Source organism: Hyla sarda, chromosome 3 (assembly GCF_029499605.1).
Source record: "Hyla sarda isolate aHylSar1 chromosome 3, aHylSar1.hap1, whole genome shotgun sequence".
Taxonomy (NCBI): domain Eukaryota; kingdom Metazoa; phylum Chordata; class Amphibia; order Anura; family Hylidae; genus Hyla; species Hyla sarda.
This window is the reverse complement of record NC_079191.1, coordinates 136,343,103-136,364,733: the sequence shown is the minus strand read 5'-3', so window position 1 is coordinate 136,364,733 and position 21,631 is coordinate 136,343,103. Positions and strand designations below refer to the sequence as shown.

Sequence of the window (21,631 nt, the reverse complement as noted above, 5' to 3'; positions counted from 1 at the left end):
TTAGCTTTCCATGGACACCAGGGCCATAAGCTGCTTGTTGAGTATAGCCTAGTTACACTTGGATATTTGTAAAGATACTGACCCAACAAGACCTTTGTGTTTGAGAAGCTAATAGGACTGTTATCTGTAATATTGGTAGTAATTGCATGCTAGTTTCAAGGGTTAGTTGCTTTAGAAAAACAACTTTGAACGTGTTAAGCCAGTCAATGCTCCATTATCTACTTGTTTTTAATAACAGTTTGTTTGTATAAATGTTGATATCAGTGCCAGTGGCTGATATTTTACCAGTCCACATTTATAGTTCCCTAAAGATACAAAAAAATATCTGTGTTTACCCTAAAAAAACACAATACTTATGTATTTACTTTGTCTAATGTTCCTTAGTAGGTATGAATTACTGAAATGTTACTAAAGGGTGAATGTGCTTTTTTAAGCCCTTTGCCGCAAAACGCCGTTTATAAATGGAGCTGTGGCATGGGAGGGTTATGAAGCGAGCTCAGGAGCTGAGCTCGCATCATACCTGCACGGTCTTGGCTGCTATCAGCAGCCAGGACCCGTTGCTAACGCCGGACATCACCGTTCATGCAGATGTCCGGCATTAACTCTTTAGACGCAGCGATCAAAGTTGATCACAGTGTCTAAAGTGAAAGTGAAAGCTTCCCAGCAGCTCAGTCGGGCTGATCGGGACCATTGTGGTGAAAACCCAATATCCTGATCAGCTAGGACGCATCAGGAGGTTGCCATACCTGCCTCCTGAATGTCCAATCAGCGATTGATTGCTCCAAGCTTGAAATCCAGGCTTGAGCAATCGACGGCCAATAACATTGATCAATGCAATGACATTGATCAGTGTATTGAATCAATGTACTGCATGTTATAGTTCCCTATGAAAAAAAGTTAATAAAGATGGTTTTAACCCCTTCCCTAATAAAAATCTGAATCACCCCCTTTTCCCTTAAAAAATAAATAAAAATAAACACATGTGGTGTTGCTGCGTGCGTAAATGTCCAAACTATCAAAATATATAATTAATTAAACCGTACGGTCAATGGTGCGCACACAAAAAAATTCAAAAGTCCAAAATAGCATATTTTTGGTCACTTTTTATACCATATAAAAATGAATAAAAAGCAATCAAAAAGTCTGATCAAAACAAAAATGATACCGATGATTCAGATCACGGTGCAAAAAATGAGCCCTCACACCGCCCCGTATCCAGAAAAATAAAAAAGTTATAGGGGTCAGAAGATGATAGTTTTAAATGTATTAATTTTCATCCATGTATTTATAAGTTATTCCTGAAGTAAGACAAAATCAATATAAGTAGGGTATCATTTTAATCGTATGGACCTACAGAATAAAGATAAGGTGTAATTTTTTACTGAAAAATTTACTGTGTAGAAACGGAAGCCCCAAAAAGTTACAAAATTGTGTTTTTTCTTCTATTTTGTAGCACAATGATTTTAGTTTTTCTGTTTCCTGTAGATTTTTGGGTAAAATGACTCATGTCATTACAAAGTATAATTGGTGGTGCAAAAAATAAGCCATTATATGGATTTTTAGGTGCAAAATTGAAAGGGTTATGATTTTTAAAAAACTGAGGAGGAAAAAACTAAAGTGCAAATACGGAAAAACGCTTGGTCCTTAAGGGGTTAATATAGAAGATGTGACAATTGATAAATGACACAATTAGAAGCATCTGAAATCAAGTCACTGGATGACACAAGGAGGAGAAATGTTTAGTTTCAATTCTGTCTTGGTTATCATTTACAATGCAGTGGTGATCAGTGTAACAGGAGCACTGTACAGTAGATAGAAACAAGGTGCCTATGGATCTGTTAAATGAAACAGTAGGGACTCTGCATACCACCATACAGGCTCTACACACATGGCCTAGTCATGTATTATACGTAAAACCTAAAGTTTAAATGGGCACTGTAATAACTGTTTTATGTGGTACATCTAGGCAAAACATTAAAGGGGTATTCCAGGAAAAAATGTATATATATATATATATATATATATATATATATATATATATATGTATATATATATATATATATATATATATATATATATATATATATATATATATATATATCATCTGGCTCCAGAAAGTTAAACAGATTTGTAAAGTACTGTAATTAAAAAATCTTAATCTTTCCAATAATCATCAGCTGCTGAAGTTGAGTTGTTCTTTCCTTTCTGGCTGACATCTCTTATGCTCTCTGGAGCTGCACAGAGCAGAATAGGTTTGCTATGGGGATTTGCTTCTACTCTGGACAGTTCCCGAGACAGGTGTCATCAGAGAGCGCTTAGACAGACAAGAACAACTCAACTTCAGAAGTACTAAAAGGATTAAGATTTTTTAATAGAAGTAATTTACAAATCTGTTTAACTTTCTGGAGCCAGTAGATATACATTAAAAAAAAAAAAAAAAGTTTTTTCCTGGATAACCCTTTTAACTTTTCTCATATACTTCTTAGTAGGAAAAACACTTAGGTCATAAAAATAATTCTTTATTGGTATACATTAAAATAGAGCTGTGCCAGACGTGAACCGCCGATTCCGGGTTATTATCCATAAATTGTGTTCACCCCGGCTTTTATATCCTATGGCTTTAATATCTTCAACTGGACAGTATTTAGGTATTCACTCTATATTGAGACTACTGATAGGACCCTATCTTAACAATATCACCCTTAATTAGAGGCCTGTGAATGCTCACCTTTTCAGCAATAGATGCTACCTACCCACATACTTGTCAGCTGAACCTGAGCTCACCTTGGGTCTCCTCATCAGAGTGTACCAGATATTTATCAGTACCTCCTTGTTTCATATTGTGACAATTATTGTTGAGTGAGATGAGTGACAGGAGTTTATAGTATTGGTTCCACTCCTGCTCACTCTGCACTAGTCCCTGATGAGTTGTGCCGCTTGGCTATGTGACACAATGAAACGCGTTGGATGTTGTTTGATTGTGACTAGCATTGTTATGTAATCACTGTACAAAGTGTATATAAGTGATTACAATTTCTAAACTAACCAAATGTGATATGTGGAGGTCTATGTCAACCAGCTATTAGACCACTAACGTTCTCCTACATTTTTACTGCACCTGGCACCTTCCCATTCCCTCCATTACTAGGGAGAGATAGGAGGTTCCAGATGCGGGTTGGCACTCTCTAGGAATTCCTCTCTGCATTAACAGGTAGGAGCTCCACATGGTCCAGCAGGGCCAGTGTATAGGGGCCATTGGTAACTGGTCCATCATCAAGGATCAGCTGAGTTTATTAACAATTGTGTGATATCAATATACCTTGCATTTATTTGTGCAATTGTTTCTATTTTAATGTATACCAATAAAGTATAATTTTTATGACCTAAGTGTTTTTCCTATTATGCTCTAAGCCCCCATACAGGTCCATACGCATTAGGCACTCTCCTATTAGTTCAAATAAAATTATTTCCTTTTTATAGAGATCATGGCCTATCAAAAAAAATAAAAAAATTTAAACACTAGGGGTACACATACCATCCAGAACATAATCTTGTCTGGCTGCAGCATAATTTTTGTCCAAGCTGAAGTACAGGCTGAGACAAAGTCCAGTTAGGGCGGGACTAACACTTTGTGCACAGTCTTGTCTTAGTAGACTGTAGTGATTGGAGAGACCCAACACAGCAAGAAGTGCATGCACTATTTCTCCTGTTACTATCTTCCGTCACAAAATAATGGCCGCTATTCATAACGGGCTATAACGGGTTACAAAGGATATTGTAAAAATCCCATAGACTATAATATATAGGATTAGGATATAGGATTTTGTAACTGCCGTTTTACAGCCGATTTTCAGACAGAACTTCGAACGGATCTTTAAAACTGAGTAATTTTGTAGTGTGAAAGGGGCCTAAGTAGTGTACTATTTTGAACCTGTTAATCTGTCAAGGGCCTACATACTGTGAAAGGACAGCCAAAAGTAATCAACAGCTGGTATTTTACTCCAACACATTTATTAAGCGTTCTGTAGTGCATTTTTCTGCCCTCATAAGTGCATACCACATACCTTCATCTAAGTAGTGTACTTTTTTAAACCTGCTGATCTGTCAAGGGCCTATATACTGTGAAAGTCCAGGCAAAAGTAATCACTGGCTGGTGTTTTACTAAAATATGTTTTTTAAGCGTACTGTACTGCATTTTTCTGCCCTCATAAATGCATACCTGATACCACATACCTACATCTAAGTAGTGTACTATTTTGTACCTGTTAATCTATCAAGGGTCTACATACCATGAAAGGACAGCCAAAAGTAATCACCGGCTGGTGTTTTACTCCAATGTGTTTGTTAAGCATACTGTAGCGCATTTTTCTGCCCTCAAAAGTGCATAACTGCATACCACATACATACATCTAAGTAGTGTACTATTTTGTACCTGTCAATCTGTCAAGGGCCTAGATACTGTGAAAGTCCAGGCAAAAGTACTCACCGGCTAGTGTTGCACTCAGATTATTTTGTTAAATGTTCTGTAGCGCATTTTTCTGCCCTTATAAGTGCATACCACATACGTACATCTAAGTAGTGTACTATTTTGTACCTTTCAATCTGTCGTGGGCCTACATACTGTGAAAGTCCAGGCAAAAATACTCAACGGCTGGTGTACTCAGATTCTTTTTTATGTGTACTGTAGCACATTTTTCTGCCCTCATAACTGCATACCACATACGTACATCTAAGTAGTGTACTATTTTGTACCTGTTAATGTGTCAAGGGCCTATATACTGTGAAAGGACAGCTAATATTACACACCTGCTGCTGTTCTAGACAAATACTGTTTTAAGTGTAGTGAAGCGTATTGTACTCCCCTTATATACGTAATAAGTATGTCAGGCAGAGTAGTGCCAGGACATGCACAGTAGAATGGCAGAGGCCTAAAGTCATCAGGCGCAGGCAGAGGTCACAGCAGAGTAAGGGCATGTGGCAGCCGTCACAGAGTCACAGCAAGAGGTCTGAGCTCCCGGTGTAAGCTAGCAGTCGTGTCTCGACCAGCAACCCAACATCCAACAATCCCAGTCAACAGTCGGTGGGTTCCTCAGACTCAACCCTAAGTTGGCATCACCCTCATGCTGCTGCTGCCACCTCAATGCTCTGTTATTGTGCTGCTCAATGGTCTCCTCATGATAATGCTACCACCTCCAGGCTCTGTCATTGTGCCGCCATATGGTCTCTTCATATTGATGCTGCCACCTCCAGCCTCTCTAATTGTATTGCTCTACGGTCTCTGCCATTTATCCAATATATGTTTTACTGATGCTTCAGCCACCGCCAGGCTGTGCCATTCATCCAATATATGGTTTACTGATGCTTCAGCCAGCTCCGGTCTCTGATATCAAGCAACTAAATGGTTTAGTGATGCTGCTGGGCCTAGGACATTACCTATATATGTTTATGGTAGCACTAGGTACCATACATCTTCAATGGAAATTTCAAGACTCATCACTTAATTATAGGTGTAATGAAGCCCTTTTGTGCTGCTGCCAGCTCTAGTCTGTGTTATTCAGCAACTAAATGCTTTAGTGATGTCGCTGGGCCTAGAGCATTACCTATATATGTTTATGGTAGCACTGGGTACCATACATCTTCAATGGAAATTTCAAAATTCATCAATTAATCTTAGGGGTTGTGAAGCCCTCATGTGTACTTTCGACAGAGTAGAAAATAAACAGGGCAACTCACCAACTGCGTCTTCTTCAAACTTCTTTATTCAAGAACAATAGCACCGTAGCCCCGAATTACATCCCCACAATTCTACCGTCCACCCTTGTCCTGCACTGTTTGTAATTGTTATGGTTCTTGAATAAAGAAGTTTGAAGAAGACGCAGTTGGTGAGTTGCCCTGTTTATTTTCTACTCTGTTGAAAGTTGCACATGGGACTAATTGTCAGACACCTGGCACCACCTGGCGCAAATCAGATAACAAAGGTACTGACATACTGGCGCTATCATATAGGCAGCAGTGCCGAGTGTTTTCTATGTTCTACTGAGGAAATCTTTTGTGTACTCATGCTGCTGTCAGCTCTACTTGGTGTCATTCAGCAACTACATGCTTTAGTGATGCCACTGGGCCTAGGACATTACCTATATATAGAAAAAATCCAAGTGTAGTCCCAGCACCAGTAAAATATCCATTTATTAGAAATCCATAAAAAATTGTGGAGATACAAAAAGGTGCAACATGCATGCTGGAGGTCGAAACCTCCCCCTCTGACGCGTTTCCGCCCTGCCGGGCCTTAATCATAGATCTATGAATAAGGCCCGGTAGGGCGGAAACGCGTCAGAGGGGGAGGTTTCGACCTCCAGCATGCTGGTTGCACCTTTTTGTATCTCCACAATTTTTAATGGATTTCTAATAAATGGATATTTTACTGGTGCTGGGACTACACTTGGATTTTTTCTATTCTGGAGGCAGTGAAGGAGGACTGATTGCACGAGCACGAAGGAGGTTAGCGTTTTCCATATTTTTTGTATCCTTGACATTACCTATATATGTTTATGGTAGCGCTAGGAACCATACATCTTCAATAGAAATTTCAAAATGCATCTTTTATTCTTAGATATTAGAGGCCCTATTGTCTCCTCATCTGCCACCAATTCTAGGCTGTGCCATTCAGCCACTATATGGTTTACTGATGCTGCTGGGCCTGGGACATTACCTTAACTCGTTAAGGACTGAGCCCTTTTTCACCTTAAGGACTCAGCCCTTTTTTGCAATTCTGACCACTGTCATTTTATGCATTAATAACTCTTGGATGCTTTTACCAATTATTCTGATAATGTTTTTTCGTAACATATTCTACTTTATGATAGTGGTAAATTTTCGTTGTTACTTGCATCCTTTCTTGATGAAAAATCCCCAAATTTCATGAAAAATTAGAAAATTTAGCATTTTTCTAACTTTGAAACTCTCTGCTTGTAAGGAAAATGGATATTGCAAATAAATGATATATTGATTCACATATACAATATGTCTACTTTATATCTGTATCATGAAGTTGACATGTTTTTACTTTTAGAAGACATCAGAGGGTTTCAAAGTTCAGCAGCAATTTTCCAATTTTCCACAACATTTTCAAAATCTGAATTTTTCAGGGACCAGTTCAGTTTTGAAGTGGATTTGAGGGGTCTTCTTATTAGATATACCCCATAAATGACCCCATTATAAAAACTGCATCGCCAAAAGTATTCAAAATGACATTCAGAAAGTGTGTTAACCCTTTAGGCATTTCCCAGGAATAGCAGCAAGGTAAAGGAGAAAATTCAAAATTTTCATTTTTTACACTCGCATGTTCTTGTAGACCCAGTTTTTGAAATTTTACAAGGGGTAAAAGGAGAAAAAGCCCCCCAAAATGTGTAACCCAATTTCTCTCGAGTAAGCAAATACCTCATATGTGGATGTCAAGTGCTCTGTGGGTGCACTACAAGGCTCAGAAGGGAATGAGTGACAATGGGATTTTGAAGAGTGAGTTTTTCTGAAAGGGTTTTTGAGGGGTATGTCACATTTAGGAAGCCCCTATGGTGCCAGAACAGCAGAAAAAAACCACATGGCATACTATTTTGGAAACTACACCCCCCAAGGAATGTAACAAGGGGTCCTCTGAGCCTTAACACCCCACAGGTGTTTGACAACTTTTCGTTAAAGTCGGATGTGTAAATGAATTAATTTTTTTTATTATAGGAGAAAATGCCCCCCAAAACTTGTAACGCCATCTCTTCTGAGTATGGAAATACTCCATGTGTGGAAGTCAAGTGCTCTGTTGGCGCACTACAATGCTCAGAAGAGAAGAAGTCACATTTGGCTTTTGGAAAGCACATTTTGCTGAAATAGTTTTTGGGGGGCACGTCACATTTAGGAAGCCCCTATGGTGCCAGAACAGCAAAAAAAAAAAACACATGGCATTACTATTTTGGAAACTGCACCCCTCAAGGAACATAAAAAGGCATACAGTGAGCCTTAACACCCTACAGGTGCTTGACAAATTTCTGCTAAATTTGGACGTGAAAATGAAAAATTAGATTTTTTTCACAAAAATGCTGGTGTTACCCCAAAATTTTCATTTCCTCAAGGGGTAATTGGAGAAAAAGCCTCCCAAACTTTGTAACCCCATTTCTTCAGAGTATGGAAATACCCCATGTGTGGATGTAAAGTGCTCTGCGGGCGAACTACAATGCTCAGAAGAGGAGGAGCGCCATTGAGCATTTGGTGAGAGAATTTGATTGGAATAGAAGTGGGAGGCCATGTGTGTTTACAAAGCGGCCGTGGTGCCAGAACAGTGGAACTCCCCCCCCCCCACAAGTGACCCTATTTTGGAAACTACACCCCTCACAGAATTTTATAAGGGGTGCAGTGAACATTTACACGCCACTGGCATTTGACAGATCTTTGGAACAGTGGGCTCTGCAAATGAAAAATTCAATTATTTCATTTTCACGGACCACTGTTCCAAAAATCTGTCAGACACCTGTGGGGTGTAAATGCTCACTGCACCCCTCATTACAGTACGTGAGGGGTGTAGTTTCCAAAATGGGGTCACATGTGGGGGGGTCCACTGGGGGGGGGGGGGGGTTCTAGCACTATGGGGGCTTTGTTAACACACATGGACTTCAATTTCAGACACCTTCTCTTGCCAAAATCCCAATGGTGCTCCTTCTCTTCTGAGCATTGTAGTGCACCCGCATAGTACTTTACATCCACATATGGGGTATGTTCTTACAATGGGGTTACAAATTTGGGGGGTAGTTTCCAAAATGGGGCCACATGTGGGCATTTATTGTTTTGCGTTTATGTCAGAATCGCTGTAAAATCAGCAACCCCTGTGCAAATAACCAATTTAGACCTCAAATGTACATAGTGTGCTTTAACTTCTGAGCCTTGTTGTGCGCCCACAGAGCACATATGCACATATGGGGTGTTTCCGTTCTCAGGAGAAATTGCGTTACAAATTTTGGGGGTCTTTTTTTTCCTTTTACCGCTTGTTAAAATTAAAAGTATGGGGCAGCACCAGCATGTTACCTTTTCATAAGGGGTAAAGGGAGAAAAAGCCCCCCAAAATTTGTAACACAATTTCTCCCGAGTACAGAGATACCCCATATGTGGCCCTAAATTGTTTCCTTGAAATACGACAGGGATCCGAAGCGAGAGAGCACCAAGCACATTTGAGGCCTAAATTGGGGATTTGAATCTGCCACAAAAATACCCTACGGCAGTGTTTCCCAAACAGGGTGTCTCCAGCTGTTGCAAAACTCCCAGCATGCCTTGACAGTCAGTGGCTGTCCGGCAATACTGTGAGTTGTTGTTTTGCAACAGCTGGAGGCTCCGTTTAGTAAACAGGGCCGTACAATATTTTTTTTATTGGGGGAGGGGACTGTGTAGGGGTATGTAGTGCTTTACTTTTTATTTTGTGCAGTGTAGTGTTTTTAGGGTAAATTCATACGGACGGAGGTTAACATTGAGTTTCTCGCTGGTAGTTTGAGCTGCGGCGGAAAATTTGCCGCATCTCAAACTTGCAAACTTACCCTGTACATTCACATGGGGGGGGGGGGCAAACCTCCAGCTGTTGCAAATCTACAACTCGAAGCATGCACTGACAGACCCTACATGCTGGGAGTTGTAGTTAGTCAACAGCTGGAGGCACATTGGTTGCAAAACACTGAGATTTTGTTACTTAACTCAGTGTTTCACAACCAGTGTGCCTCCAGCTGTTGCAAAACTATAACTCCCAGCATGTACAGTCTCTCAGTGTATGCTGGGAGTTGTATTTTTGCAGCAGCTGGAGGTGCAGTGGTTGCAAAACACTGAGTTAGGTAACAAACTCTCTTTCACAAAACTGCAACAATCAGCATGCATTGACAGCCGAAGGGCATGCTGGGAGTTGTAGTTTTGCAACAGCTGGAGGCACACTGCTACAACTCCCAGCATACCCTTTCGTAGTCTGTGCATGCTGGGAGTTGTAGTTATGCAACAGCTGGATGCACTTTTTCATAGAAAAAAATGAGCCTCCAGCTGTTGCATAACTACAACCCCCAGCACGCACAGACTAGCAAAGGGCATGCTGGGAGCTGTAGTTGGAACTCCAGCTGTTGCAAAACTACAACTCCCAGCATGCCCTTTGGCTTTGCATGTGGAGAGTTGTTGCTAAGCAACTGCAGGAAGTGAACAGGCCTTACCTACTGCTGTATCCTGCCCCGGGACCGCCGCCGCTGCTGCAGCCGATCCTGCTGCTCCTGTCGCCTCCACCGATCCTGAGGGGACCCCCGCTGGATCAGGCACAGGTGAGACCCCCGCTTGCGCCAATCTCTGCTCCGATCGCCGTCCCCAGCAGGATTGTGATTGATCGGTCGTTCTGACTGGTCAATCATGTGATCGTGAGGCGGCACCCATGCCACCTCACTCCTGTTGAGTAAGGGTGAATGGGGCTGTCTCGGACAGCCATATTCACCCTTTTTTCCGGGTCACCAGAAACCCGATTGACCCGGAATAACTGCAAATCGCACGTCTGAATTGACGCGCAATTTGCGGCGATCGCCGATATGGGGGGACCTCAGGACCCCCCTGGGCAATATGCTGGGATGCCTGCTGAACGATATCAGCAGGCATCCTGGTCCGGTCCCTGCCCGGCTAGCGGCAAGGGCCGGAAGAACGCAGGGCGTACCCATACGCCCTGAGTCCTTAAGGACTCAGAAACGGAGGCGTTTGTATATGCCCTGCGTCCTTAAGAGGTTAAATTTCAATTCCAAGCTGTCATTCTGCCAGATTATGGTCTCCTCATGCTGCCAACACCTCCATGCTGTGCCATTCAGCCACTATATGGTCTCTCCTCATGCTTCAGCCACCTCCAGGCTGTGCCATTCAGCCACTATAGGGTCTCCTCATGATTCAGCCACCTCCAGGCTGTGTCATTCAGCCAATATATGGTTTATTGATGCTGCTGGGCCTAAAATTTGTTATGGTAGCACTAGTTACTATAAATCTTTAATTTAAAGATGCTGCTGAGCCTGGAACATTACCTTAAAGGTGTACTCCGGTGGAAAACTTTTTTGTTTTTTTTAAATCAACTGGTGCCAGAAAGTTAAACAGATTTGCATATTACTTTTATAAAAAAAATCTTAATCCTTCCAGGATTTATTAGCTGCTGAATACTACAGAAGAAATTATTTTCTTTTTGGAACACAGAGCTCTCTGCTGAATCACAAGCACAGTGCTCTCTGCTGACATCTCTGTCCATTTTAAGAACTGTCCAGAGTAGGAGAAAATCCCCATAGCAAACATATGCTGCTCTGGACAGTTCCTAAAATGGACAAATATGTCAGCAGAGAGCACTGTGCTCATGATATCAGCAGAGAGATCTGTGTTCCAAAAAGAAAATAATTTCTTCTGTAGCACTCAGCAGCTAATAAATCATGGAAGGATTACGATTTTTTAATAGAAGTAATTTACAAATCTGTTTAACTTTCTGGCACCAGTTGATTTAAAAATAAAAAAAAGTTTTCCACCGGAGTACCCCTTTAAAAGGTTTATGGTAGCACTAGCTACCATACATCTTCAATTTAAATTTCAAAATTAATCTTTTAATCTTAGGGATTATGAGACTCTATTGTCTCCTCCTTCTGCCAACTCCAGGCTGTGTCATTCAGCCACTAGATTGTCTCCTCATGCTTCGGCCACAACCAAGCTGTGTCATTCAGCCACTATATGGTCTCTTCATGTTGCCAACACCTCCACGCTGTGTCATTCAGCCACTATATGGTCTTCTCATGCCGCCAACATCTCCACTCTGTGTCATTCAGCCACTATTCGGTTTCATCATGCTTCAGCCAACTCCAGGCTGTGTCATTCATCCAATATATGGTATCCTCATGCTGCCAACACCTCCATGCTGTGTCATTCAGCCACTATATGGTCTCCTCATGCTGCCACCACCTCCACGCTTTGTCATTCGGCCATTATATTGTCTCGTCATACTGATGCCACCTCTAGGCTCTGTCATTGTGCCGCTCTGCGGCAGTGAATCTAAAAGTGATGCCTGTAATCTGCATGTCATACTGAATAACAATATTTTTTCACTACCCCAGCACACTCCATATGCATTTTAGAACACAGCAAAGTGTTCTACACCCCTATTGATGCTCTCTGTAGTACAGAAATAGCCGCTTTTACTATAGATTTGCAACAAATAAATTTGGATTGAACCAAATCGGCCGCGTCAAATTTTTCAAAAGTTCACTCATCTCTAGTGGTCACACAAAGAACTTATTTTCAGTTGACACTAGTAATGTCCATTTTGTCATGTTCCTCATTTTGACATTATACATAACATAAGGTCAAACACAAGAGATCAATAGGGTAAAATATAAGAGAGCCGCATACCCAATAAGAAGTTATGTAATGAGAATAATAAATTTACTAAAATGTTTTATACTCCTATGACCTTGAGCCAGACAACGTGTGTATTGCTATTTTGTAATATATTTACATGTTTTATTATTGCATACAGAATGTACATTTTGTAGTTTCTCACACCGTAAATAACCATGCTAGATTTATTAGTTCTGCATAGGGTAAACAAAGGTGTTTTGATTTTTCTCTCAGTATTTAAAAGTAAAAGCCATAAAATGTAATGTATATTAATGAACCAATTAGATTACGGAAATGACCTTGTAGTTGATTTCGGCTTAGACAGCGAATTAGGTTTATTTTTCTGCGAGTACTTCTATTTTGCCATCTAGGATGCTCTAAAACCAATGTAAAATGCAATTACTGCACTAAGGTATTGATCTGGAAAGCGGAGATTAGTTTTAATGAATTTTGTTGCTGGTGTACAGTTAGACAGTAATGGTGCCATGTTGTACTTTACACAAGATTGAGCAGTTGGCTATGCAAGGCCTTGCACTGTTTGTCAGCCATGGCATGTTTCCTAAGTTTAGTAAGCATCCTGTGTCTCCGAGGATTAAGCTAGAGATGAACAGCTGGTGTGCTTATCCTTGTAAATCACATGCTAAAAAGATCAGATTTACATGCTAGAACATTAATACAGATGCTAAAAATAAACATTTATCAAAGTTGATGGGACGTTGAGAGTCAAATGTCAAATTAAGAGCTGGAACTTGCAATGTCAAGAAATGTAGCTGAAAATAACCAATAGCTATTATTCATTCCAATACTGTAGCTTAACTTGACAGCTTTGCATGACTGTGAAATGAGCTAAACTCCACTACTCCAAGGAGTTTTGCTAGCAACTTAATAGGTAAGTAAAAATATAGCATAAGAAAGATTGGAGGAAAAACAAAACTTAAAAGGATACTCCGCTGGTAGACATTGTATCTCCAATCCAAATGATAGGGGATATGATGTGATGTCTGATCGTGGGGGGTCCTTCTGCTGGGCTCCCCACAATTTCCCCACGTTTTAAACAAATGCTGGGTTCCTGCAGCAGTGGTTGTGACATCATGGCCATGCCTCCTCGTGACTTTATGACACGCCCCTCAATTCATGTCTATGGTAGGGGGTGTGTCGACAGACACGCCCCTCACATAGACATGAATGGAGGGGGCGTGGCATGATGGCAAAAGGGGGCGTGGCTGTGATGTCACAATCACAGCCTCCGGCTCCGAGAGTTCAGAACAAAATGTTCAGAACACTGGAGCACCGGAGTACCCCTTTAGATTCTTCGTGCTGAAAACGCCCCCCTCGGCTTATACTCGAGTGAACTCTCCGTCTGTCAATCCCTTCTCAGCCATCGGCTGTCCAGGCATGCTGGGAGTTGTAGTTTTGAAACATCTGGTGGTCCGCAGGTTGAAGACCATTGTGGCCTTCGTCATCATCAAGACCCCCTGTTACGCCGAGCGCTCCGGGTCCCTGCTCCTCCCCGGAGCGCTCGCGCCGTCTCTCTCTCTGCAGCGCCCCGGTCAGACCCGCTGACCGGGAGCGCTGCACTGACATTGCCGGCGGGGATGCGATTCACATAGCGGGATGCGCCCGCTCGCGAATCGCATCCCAAGTCATTTACCCGTCCCGGTCCCCGGCTGTCATGTTCTGGCGCGTGCGGCTCCACTCTCTAGGGCGCGCGCGCGCCAGCTCTCTAAGATTTAAAGGGCCAGTGCACCAGTGATTGGTGCCTGGCCCAATCAGTCTAATTAGCTTCCACCTGCTCCCTGTCCATATTACCTCACTTCCCCTGCACTTCCTTGCCGGATCTTGTTGCCTTGTGCCAGTGAAAGCATTTTGTGTTGTCCAAAGCCTGTGTTCCAGATCTCCTGCTATCCTCTTTGACTACGAACCTTGCCGCCTGCCCCGACCTTCTGCTACGTCTGACCTTGCCTCTGTCTAGTCCTTATGTCCCACGTCTTCTCAGCAGTCAGCGAGGTTGAGCCGTTGCCAGTGGATACAACCTGGCTTTGCGGCGGGCTCTGGTGAAAACCAGTAGCATCCCTAGAACCGGTCCACCGACACGGTCCACGCCAATCCCTCGCTGACACAGTGGATCCACATCCAGCTAGCCAAATCATAACACCCCCCTTTAGTTTTCTACTCACCTCCCTTCGGTGGAAAGGAAGACTGAGCTGGTACCAGCCATCTATGCTGCAGGGACCGTCCGGTGGGGTGGGTTAGTCGTTCTGGGCTGTCCATTTTCGCCAGGAGGGCCTCCCCGGGAGGGCCGGCCCCGGACTAGTGACGTTGCCTTGGTTACGACACACAGGGACGTCCGTGAGCAGCAGACGTCCCGGCGGATGAACATCCCTGTGCGTCATCGCCAAGGCAACGTCACTAGTTCAGGGCCAGCCCGGAGCAGAGAAGAGGGCCTTACGGTGAAGATGGACAGCCCGGAATGACTAACCCTCCTCTCCGGACGGTCTCTGCAGCATAGAAGGCCCGGACCAGCTCATCCTTCCTTCCCACCGAGGGGAGGTGAGTAGAAATCTAAAGGGGGGTCTGGATGATGACGAAGGCCGTAGTGGTCTTCAACCTGCGGACATCCAGATGTTGCAAAACTACAACTCCCAGCATGCCCGGACAGCCGATGGCAGGAATGAAGGGATTGACAGGCGGTGATGATGAAGGGGGGGATGATGACAGGGTGATGATGATGGGGTGATGACAGGGGTGAAAATGACAGGGTGATGATGACGGGGGTCATAATGACAGGGTAATGATGACGGGGGTGTTAATGACGGGGGTCTGGATGATGGGGGGGATGATGACATGGGGGATGATGTATTTCCCAACCTAGGCTTTTAATTGAGTCAATAACTTTTCCTGGGTTTTTGGGGTGAAATTAGGGGCCTCAGCTTATATATGGGTCGGCTTATACTCGAGTATACACAGTATCTATTTTAGGATAAGTCATTTAGATACTGCATCAACTCGTGATGTGGATTGTGCAAAGTTAAAGGGGTACTAACTAAAGTTAAATGAACTTTTTTTTTTTTTTTTAAATCAACTGGTGCCAGAAAGTTAAACTGATTTATAAATTACTTCTATTAAATAATCTCAATCCTTCCAGTACTTATTAGCTGCTGAATAATACAGAGGGAATTTTTTTTTTTTTTGGAACACAGAGCTCTCTGCTGACATCATAAGCACAGTGCTCTCTGCTGACATCTATGTCCATTTTAAGAACTGTCCGGAGTAGGAGAAAATCCCCATAGCAAACATATGCTGCTCTGGACAGTTCCTAAAATGGATAGAGATGTCAGCAGAGAGCATTGTGCTCGTGATATCAGCAGAGAGCACTGTGTTCCAAAAAGAAAAGAATTTCCTCTGTAGTATTCATTACCCCTTTAAGGAGTAATTATGCGTGAAATTCTTCTATTTGGTTTAGTAACATCTCTCCATTATGACCTATAATGGAGAGACAGGTGTGGAAAGTGTGATTTACTCACAAAATGTCAATGTACTGCTACTGATAAAGTAGTGTATATCTTCCACAGTATCAACAAAGGTAGGGTAATGTACACAATATAACTTTTACAGTTGTAACAGAATTCCATACTTATAACATAGGAATTGTTCTTTAAAGAGTACCTGTAGTCAACCCACAAATTTTTGATTCTATCTTCTTTTACTATCATTGACTATCAATAGTTTAGGATGCCCTGATCTTACACCTTACATACTATTAATAAATATTCCTAGTCATTAAGCCAAATTGAACCCCTCCATGAAAATAATTCTTTTAGCCCATTCACAAAATCTTATACATTAAATACAAAGATCTGAAACAGTCATGATCTAAGTCCTGAAACATGTTCATTTGTACATCCTTTATCTCCATCAGGCTAAGTATAATAACATGTGCAGTAGAATAACCTACTATTGAATGAGAGGCTAAGTCCCATGTCATGCGCGAGAACGACCGGTACCCGTGCTGACATGCGCACTAGTAGGGAGATACAAATCAGTCGGTCTACGTTTTACCGCATGCGCCGCTATGAACATTTTGACACATGCGTACTAGGGAAGGAAATCCGTGCGTGATAATTGAATAGCAATGTGATGATAGGAGCCAGATGGGGATTGGGAGTAGACAATAACAAACTGAGGAAAGAAGACTCGGATAGGTGAGTAATAATTGAACCACCTGAGAGTATCAGAGGCTGAATGATAGGATTGGCTGACTGCTTATTGCAATGTAAAAATGACTACCATTGGTGGATACATACTGCGCGAGTTTGGATGAGGTCATCATCAATGGATATAAATACAGGTGCGGCATGGGACTGGCAGCCAAGGGTATATCCCAATACAAATACTATACTATCACTACAGTGCTATCACAGATTATTTTAACTCACTGCTATTAGAGTTTTATCTGAACGAATAAAAGTTATATTTTATATAGGGGGTGCACTATTTAGGGGTGTTAGTTCTCCGGGGTTCGGAACAGGAGTTGGTGTTATTGTTATTGATGACCCCTTACCCTCTTTTGGGTGTTTTTTTGTTTCCTTAAAGGTCTTACACCTTCTTACAGTTTCTGGATACACCCTTTCGTTCCTGAGATATGAGAGTTTAAAGTTTTTCCTGACATGTAAGGAAATCATGTGATGGGCGTGAGCTTATTTTAATAATGGGAGCGAATATCAGGTAATGGGGGGATTATACAGTCAAGAAGTGTGTATGAGGCAGACATGCCACTCTTTGTAAAGCATTCACACCTCCTGACTGTAAAATCTCACCTATAACCTGATCTAGCTAAACTAAAGTCGTTTTCAGTAGAGGATTGTTCTGGTTATATAACAGCTATACTGATCTAATCTAAAATTTTATATAAACCCAATGTTAGAATTCATTTCAATTGTACTTTTAATTATTAAATGTGGCAGCCTGGTAAAGACCTGACATAACTGCCAATAGCAGATGGCTGCCAATCTTCTTGGCAACGCAAACAATAAAGTTTTGTTTGGTGCCAAGCAACACAAATTGTTAGCATGGGACCATCTAGTGACAGCAACAGTAAAAGCAATGTGTGAAACATACTGTGTTTCCAACATATTGTGTTCCAAAGCCTAACTTTAAATGTGATATATTTTGGCCAGGTTTAACTTAGTGTTTACTACACTTTTAACATAGTGATAGTTGCCAAATATATGACAGTTATATCTTCATTACGCCTCAGAAGGTTCCCCTGTTTTGTCCTATATAATACATTTGGGCAATCCCCTTCTTTTCACTTTAGGAGGTTAAATGGGAGTCATAGAGCTTATAAAAAAAATTGAACAACTCGAGTGGACAACTCATGAACACCATGTAGGAGAAATCAGGAATAAGCAACCAGCAGCTACTTCCAGTGATATCGGCTGATAATGACTAGGAAAGCCAGATTCTTAAATAAAACAGCTAATATCACTATTTTGAGTTGAGTTTGTCCAGTTGGTACTACTACTATGCTTTTAGAGCTGGATTTAATCTTTTTACTTCTTTTGAATGTCAAGGTAGTAACGGGAGAAATGCTACTATATGCTCAACAGATCGTATCCATGAAGTCAGCTGGATATCCATCTTTCTCAAGTATCAAAATAAGGAGAAAGGAATAAGCTCCTGCAGAAACAAATAATTGGGCATGTACAAATCCAACATGCCCCACTCTTCATTCCATTTCCCCTTACATCCTATCCCCACATTGGCACATCCATCTGACTTTGGCCTGATATGGCCTTCTTAAGATTATGAGGTTTTAAAGCTCTGTTTACTTTTCCTTTCTTTGAGTGTTAAATAAATGTCTACAACAGCAAAATAAGTCCATAAAATGGACAAAGGCAAAGAGTCAAAAGCTAAAGTGTACCATGATATTGCAAAATCTATAATAGTAGGCAGGTTAAAAGCATTAAGTTCACTTTATCGCAGCACAAAACTGTATTAACTGATAATATGAGATAAGGGAATGTAGCTTATTGCTGACACCTCTTGAGCAATAGCCAACTGATAGCCAATGCACTACAGTACATAGTACAGTAGAGTTAAAGATTTAAGAACAGCTGATCATGTTAATTTAAAAAATAAATAAATATATAAACTTACCAACACAATAGCATGCTCATGTCAATGTTTCCTTTGCCCCCCACATACTCTGTTCTTCTGGCTTCAGCAATAACGTGTCAACATTAGTGTGTGATTGGCTACAGTGGTTACATGTTAACACAACACATCATTGTTGGAAGTCAACAGACAAAGACTGGTGGGGGGCTAGGAAAATGTTGCCACAGAAGTACAGGTAAATTGTTAAAGTTTTTTTTCCAACCTAAAGGGGTACTCCACACCTAGACATCTTACCCCCTGCCACGCCCCTTCCCGTAGACTTGCATTAAGGGGGCGAGGCGTGACATCACGAGGGGGCAGGGCTGTGACATCACGAACCCGCCGGCCCCTGTATCGTGAGTCATCAGGCACGGAGCAGACTTCCGCTGCATGAGAGATTGCGGGGGTCCCCAGTGGTGGGACCCCCAAGATCAGACATCTTATCCCCTATAAGATGTCTAGGGGTGGAGTACTCCTTTAAGGCCCTTTGAGACAGGTGGCCCCCGATAACAAACATTCACTTACTAAGCCTTTATATGGTTGGATCATTCGGGCTGCCCTTTAAATTCATCATTGTCATATCCGCGTCACCTGTGATATACGGCCAATAGCAACGGAAAAGATGTGATGAACAAGCATATTCTTGGTTATCATTTCTCATTCCTACAAACGCTCATCCATTAACTGGCCCATATAAATTGGTCATTTATAGACACTTCTACATTTTGTAGCAAATCTTGGCTTCATCATTGAAATTACTAAGAAAATTCCTTCCTTTTTTTTTGCAGCCAAAAGTCATGGCTGAAATTTATCCATGAGATTTGATAAAATATCCTTCAAATGTAATGGTTTGTAATCCACTCTAGATTACCCGTGTGCAAATCCTCATAGAGTATCCATAGTGATTTTACTACATGTAAATCACCCCATGTGTATAAGATAGGAAATGAGCACTCTTTGGTCTCTGTTGCCAAATTGACTACAAAAGCCTGGATCTGTCTCTAATATTAATTGATGGTCAATGACATGAAGGGAAAGGGATCATCAGCATTTAAACATAGTAAGGGTGCGTTCACACTACGCAATTCCCGCAGAATTCCACAGGCAAATTTACGCTAGCGGAACTACGCTCAGTGAACTTTTACATCAGTGTGAATGGGTTTCCGCTAGACCAGTCCACATTGAGCAATTTCAGCAGTGGAAAATTCCACCGCTGAAATTTTTCCGCACAGAGAATGAACATGTTCATTCTTTGTGCGGAATTCTGCGAGCACTGCATAGCCATCGATGGTGAGGGCACAGTGAAGCTATCTGCAGGACTGGAGCTCTGATCGGACAGGACTGAGGCAAGTAAAGCTGAACTGGCCCCCAAGATTTTACCATGGGTGTTCTGATCAGCTTCACCGAGCTGCCAGATTTGATATTTTGCATTTTAGATGCCGCAATCAACTTTGATCTCTGTGTCTAAAGAGTTAATTCCTGACACCCAGCTGGTACCATCCTGCAATGACTGTTACTCAGCTCCTGAGCGTGCTTCATAGACTGGGAGCATGCCTGTACACCGCACATCTTTAACAAAAGGGTCTGAAGACTTTCTGAATGCACTGTACATTTATACCAATCTACACAGGATATTTATTTACTTGTTTAATGTAATCTTAACTTTACAGTTATGATGGAAGTTTGGAATAATCTGTTTCTCTTCTTTCTTTGCAGATGGGGAAGAAACGGAAATTTAGCTCATTGGAGATGATTCTTATTGCGCTGTTTATTATGATGACAATCATATCAATTGTTTTTGTGGTACTTTTTGCAACAGGAGAGCCAGGACGCAAGCCAAATGGTAAAAAAAATTATAATAATTGTGAATCCTCAACATCGTATGATAATTATAAAGCATAAGTGTCTATCATCCTTGACAAAACAAGTTCATTTATTGAATATATTTATCTTAACCTATGACTTTGACTTGTTTGGTCAATCATTTTTCCCAGATGTAGATTTACATGATAATATACTGTATAACTTTCTCTGCCCCCCGAGCTATAATTGTGGTTGAAATAAGGCAGTGAATCTCTCCCTGTTGTTTTTTTTTATGTAGTTAAGTTAATTAATAAGTAGCTTAGTGAATAGAACCTTTATCTGCTGATACACTTTGCTTTGTAACTGCAACCTTCTTTAAAGAAATCTTAAAAAGCCTCAGAAAAAATTCTTAATCTAAATACAATGTTAACTCATAGTTTATCTTTCGTTCTTTTTTTTTTTTTTTTTTTGAAGAAGAAGAAATCCCCAAATTTGAAGCTGTATGTAAAGATACATCTTATGAGCACAGGATAGATTGTCTTCCAGATCAAGTAGCTTCTGAGGTGAGCATGCACCAAAGTTACTTAAAAACTACTCATACAAACCTATAATGTGCAAAAAATGGGGATAAGATGTTTTCAGAGGAGTACCCCTTTAAAGCTTTAGTAAGAGAATAAGATACAGCTGTCCATTTTATGGGGAGGAGAAAGTAGGGGACCAGCTGCTATGATGTCTTCTTTACATACAAATAAGAATAGACACACACAGAAGCAGCAGCACTGTGAATCCAGCATTGGGGAAAAAATGTAAAACACTTACTAGAGCCAGTAGACTCTCAGGGTGTCTCTCTTAATACCAGCTTTATAGCAGCTCTATCATCCTACTTCTCTCAATCCCACATTGACTACTGTGGACAGCTGTAACCTGATCTTTCAGTAAGACAGAAGATATCACTCCTCTTTTTTTCAGTGAATTCTGAGTGATCAACAGTTATAGAGGTTGTAAGATTAGGGAAACTTCTTATCTACCCTTGCATTATTAATTTGTGAAACATTGTTTAAAATCAAAGGTCTTGTCAAGTTTCAAAAAAATTAAAATAAATCAATGGTAAACTTCTGTAAACAAAATGCCAATTTTACATGTTGGAGACTATTCAAGGTTGTTTTTATAAACTTTCTGACTCTACCCTATAAGGTCATTGAAAAAGTCTGTTACTGATTTTCAGGACAGATAGCACATGTAAACACCTATGCTTGTCTTTGGT

General features: G+C 41.3%; 1 protein-coding gene across 5 annotated transcripts in view; it reads left to right on the top strand.

The window, feature by feature from the left end:
• The window catches only part of SI (sucrase-isomaltase), a 223,092-nt gene that overhangs the window by 28,854 nt on the left and 172,607 nt on the right, over window positions 1-21,631 (top strand). For 3 of the 5 annotated variants that reach the window (XM_056565086.1, XM_056565085.1, XM_056565089.1), the window contains exons 3-4: window positions 20,281-20,407; window positions 20,842-20,930. In XM_056565086.1, coding sequence (XP_056421061.1) covers window positions 20,281-20,407; window positions 20,842-20,930 — 216 coding nt within the window. Of the gene's footprint in view, window positions 1-17,852; window positions 17,905-20,126; window positions 20,147-20,280; window positions 20,408-20,841; window positions 20,931-21,631 lie in introns of those variants that run through there. The other 2 variants (XM_056565087.1, XM_056565088.1) reach the window with 2 other exon arrangements.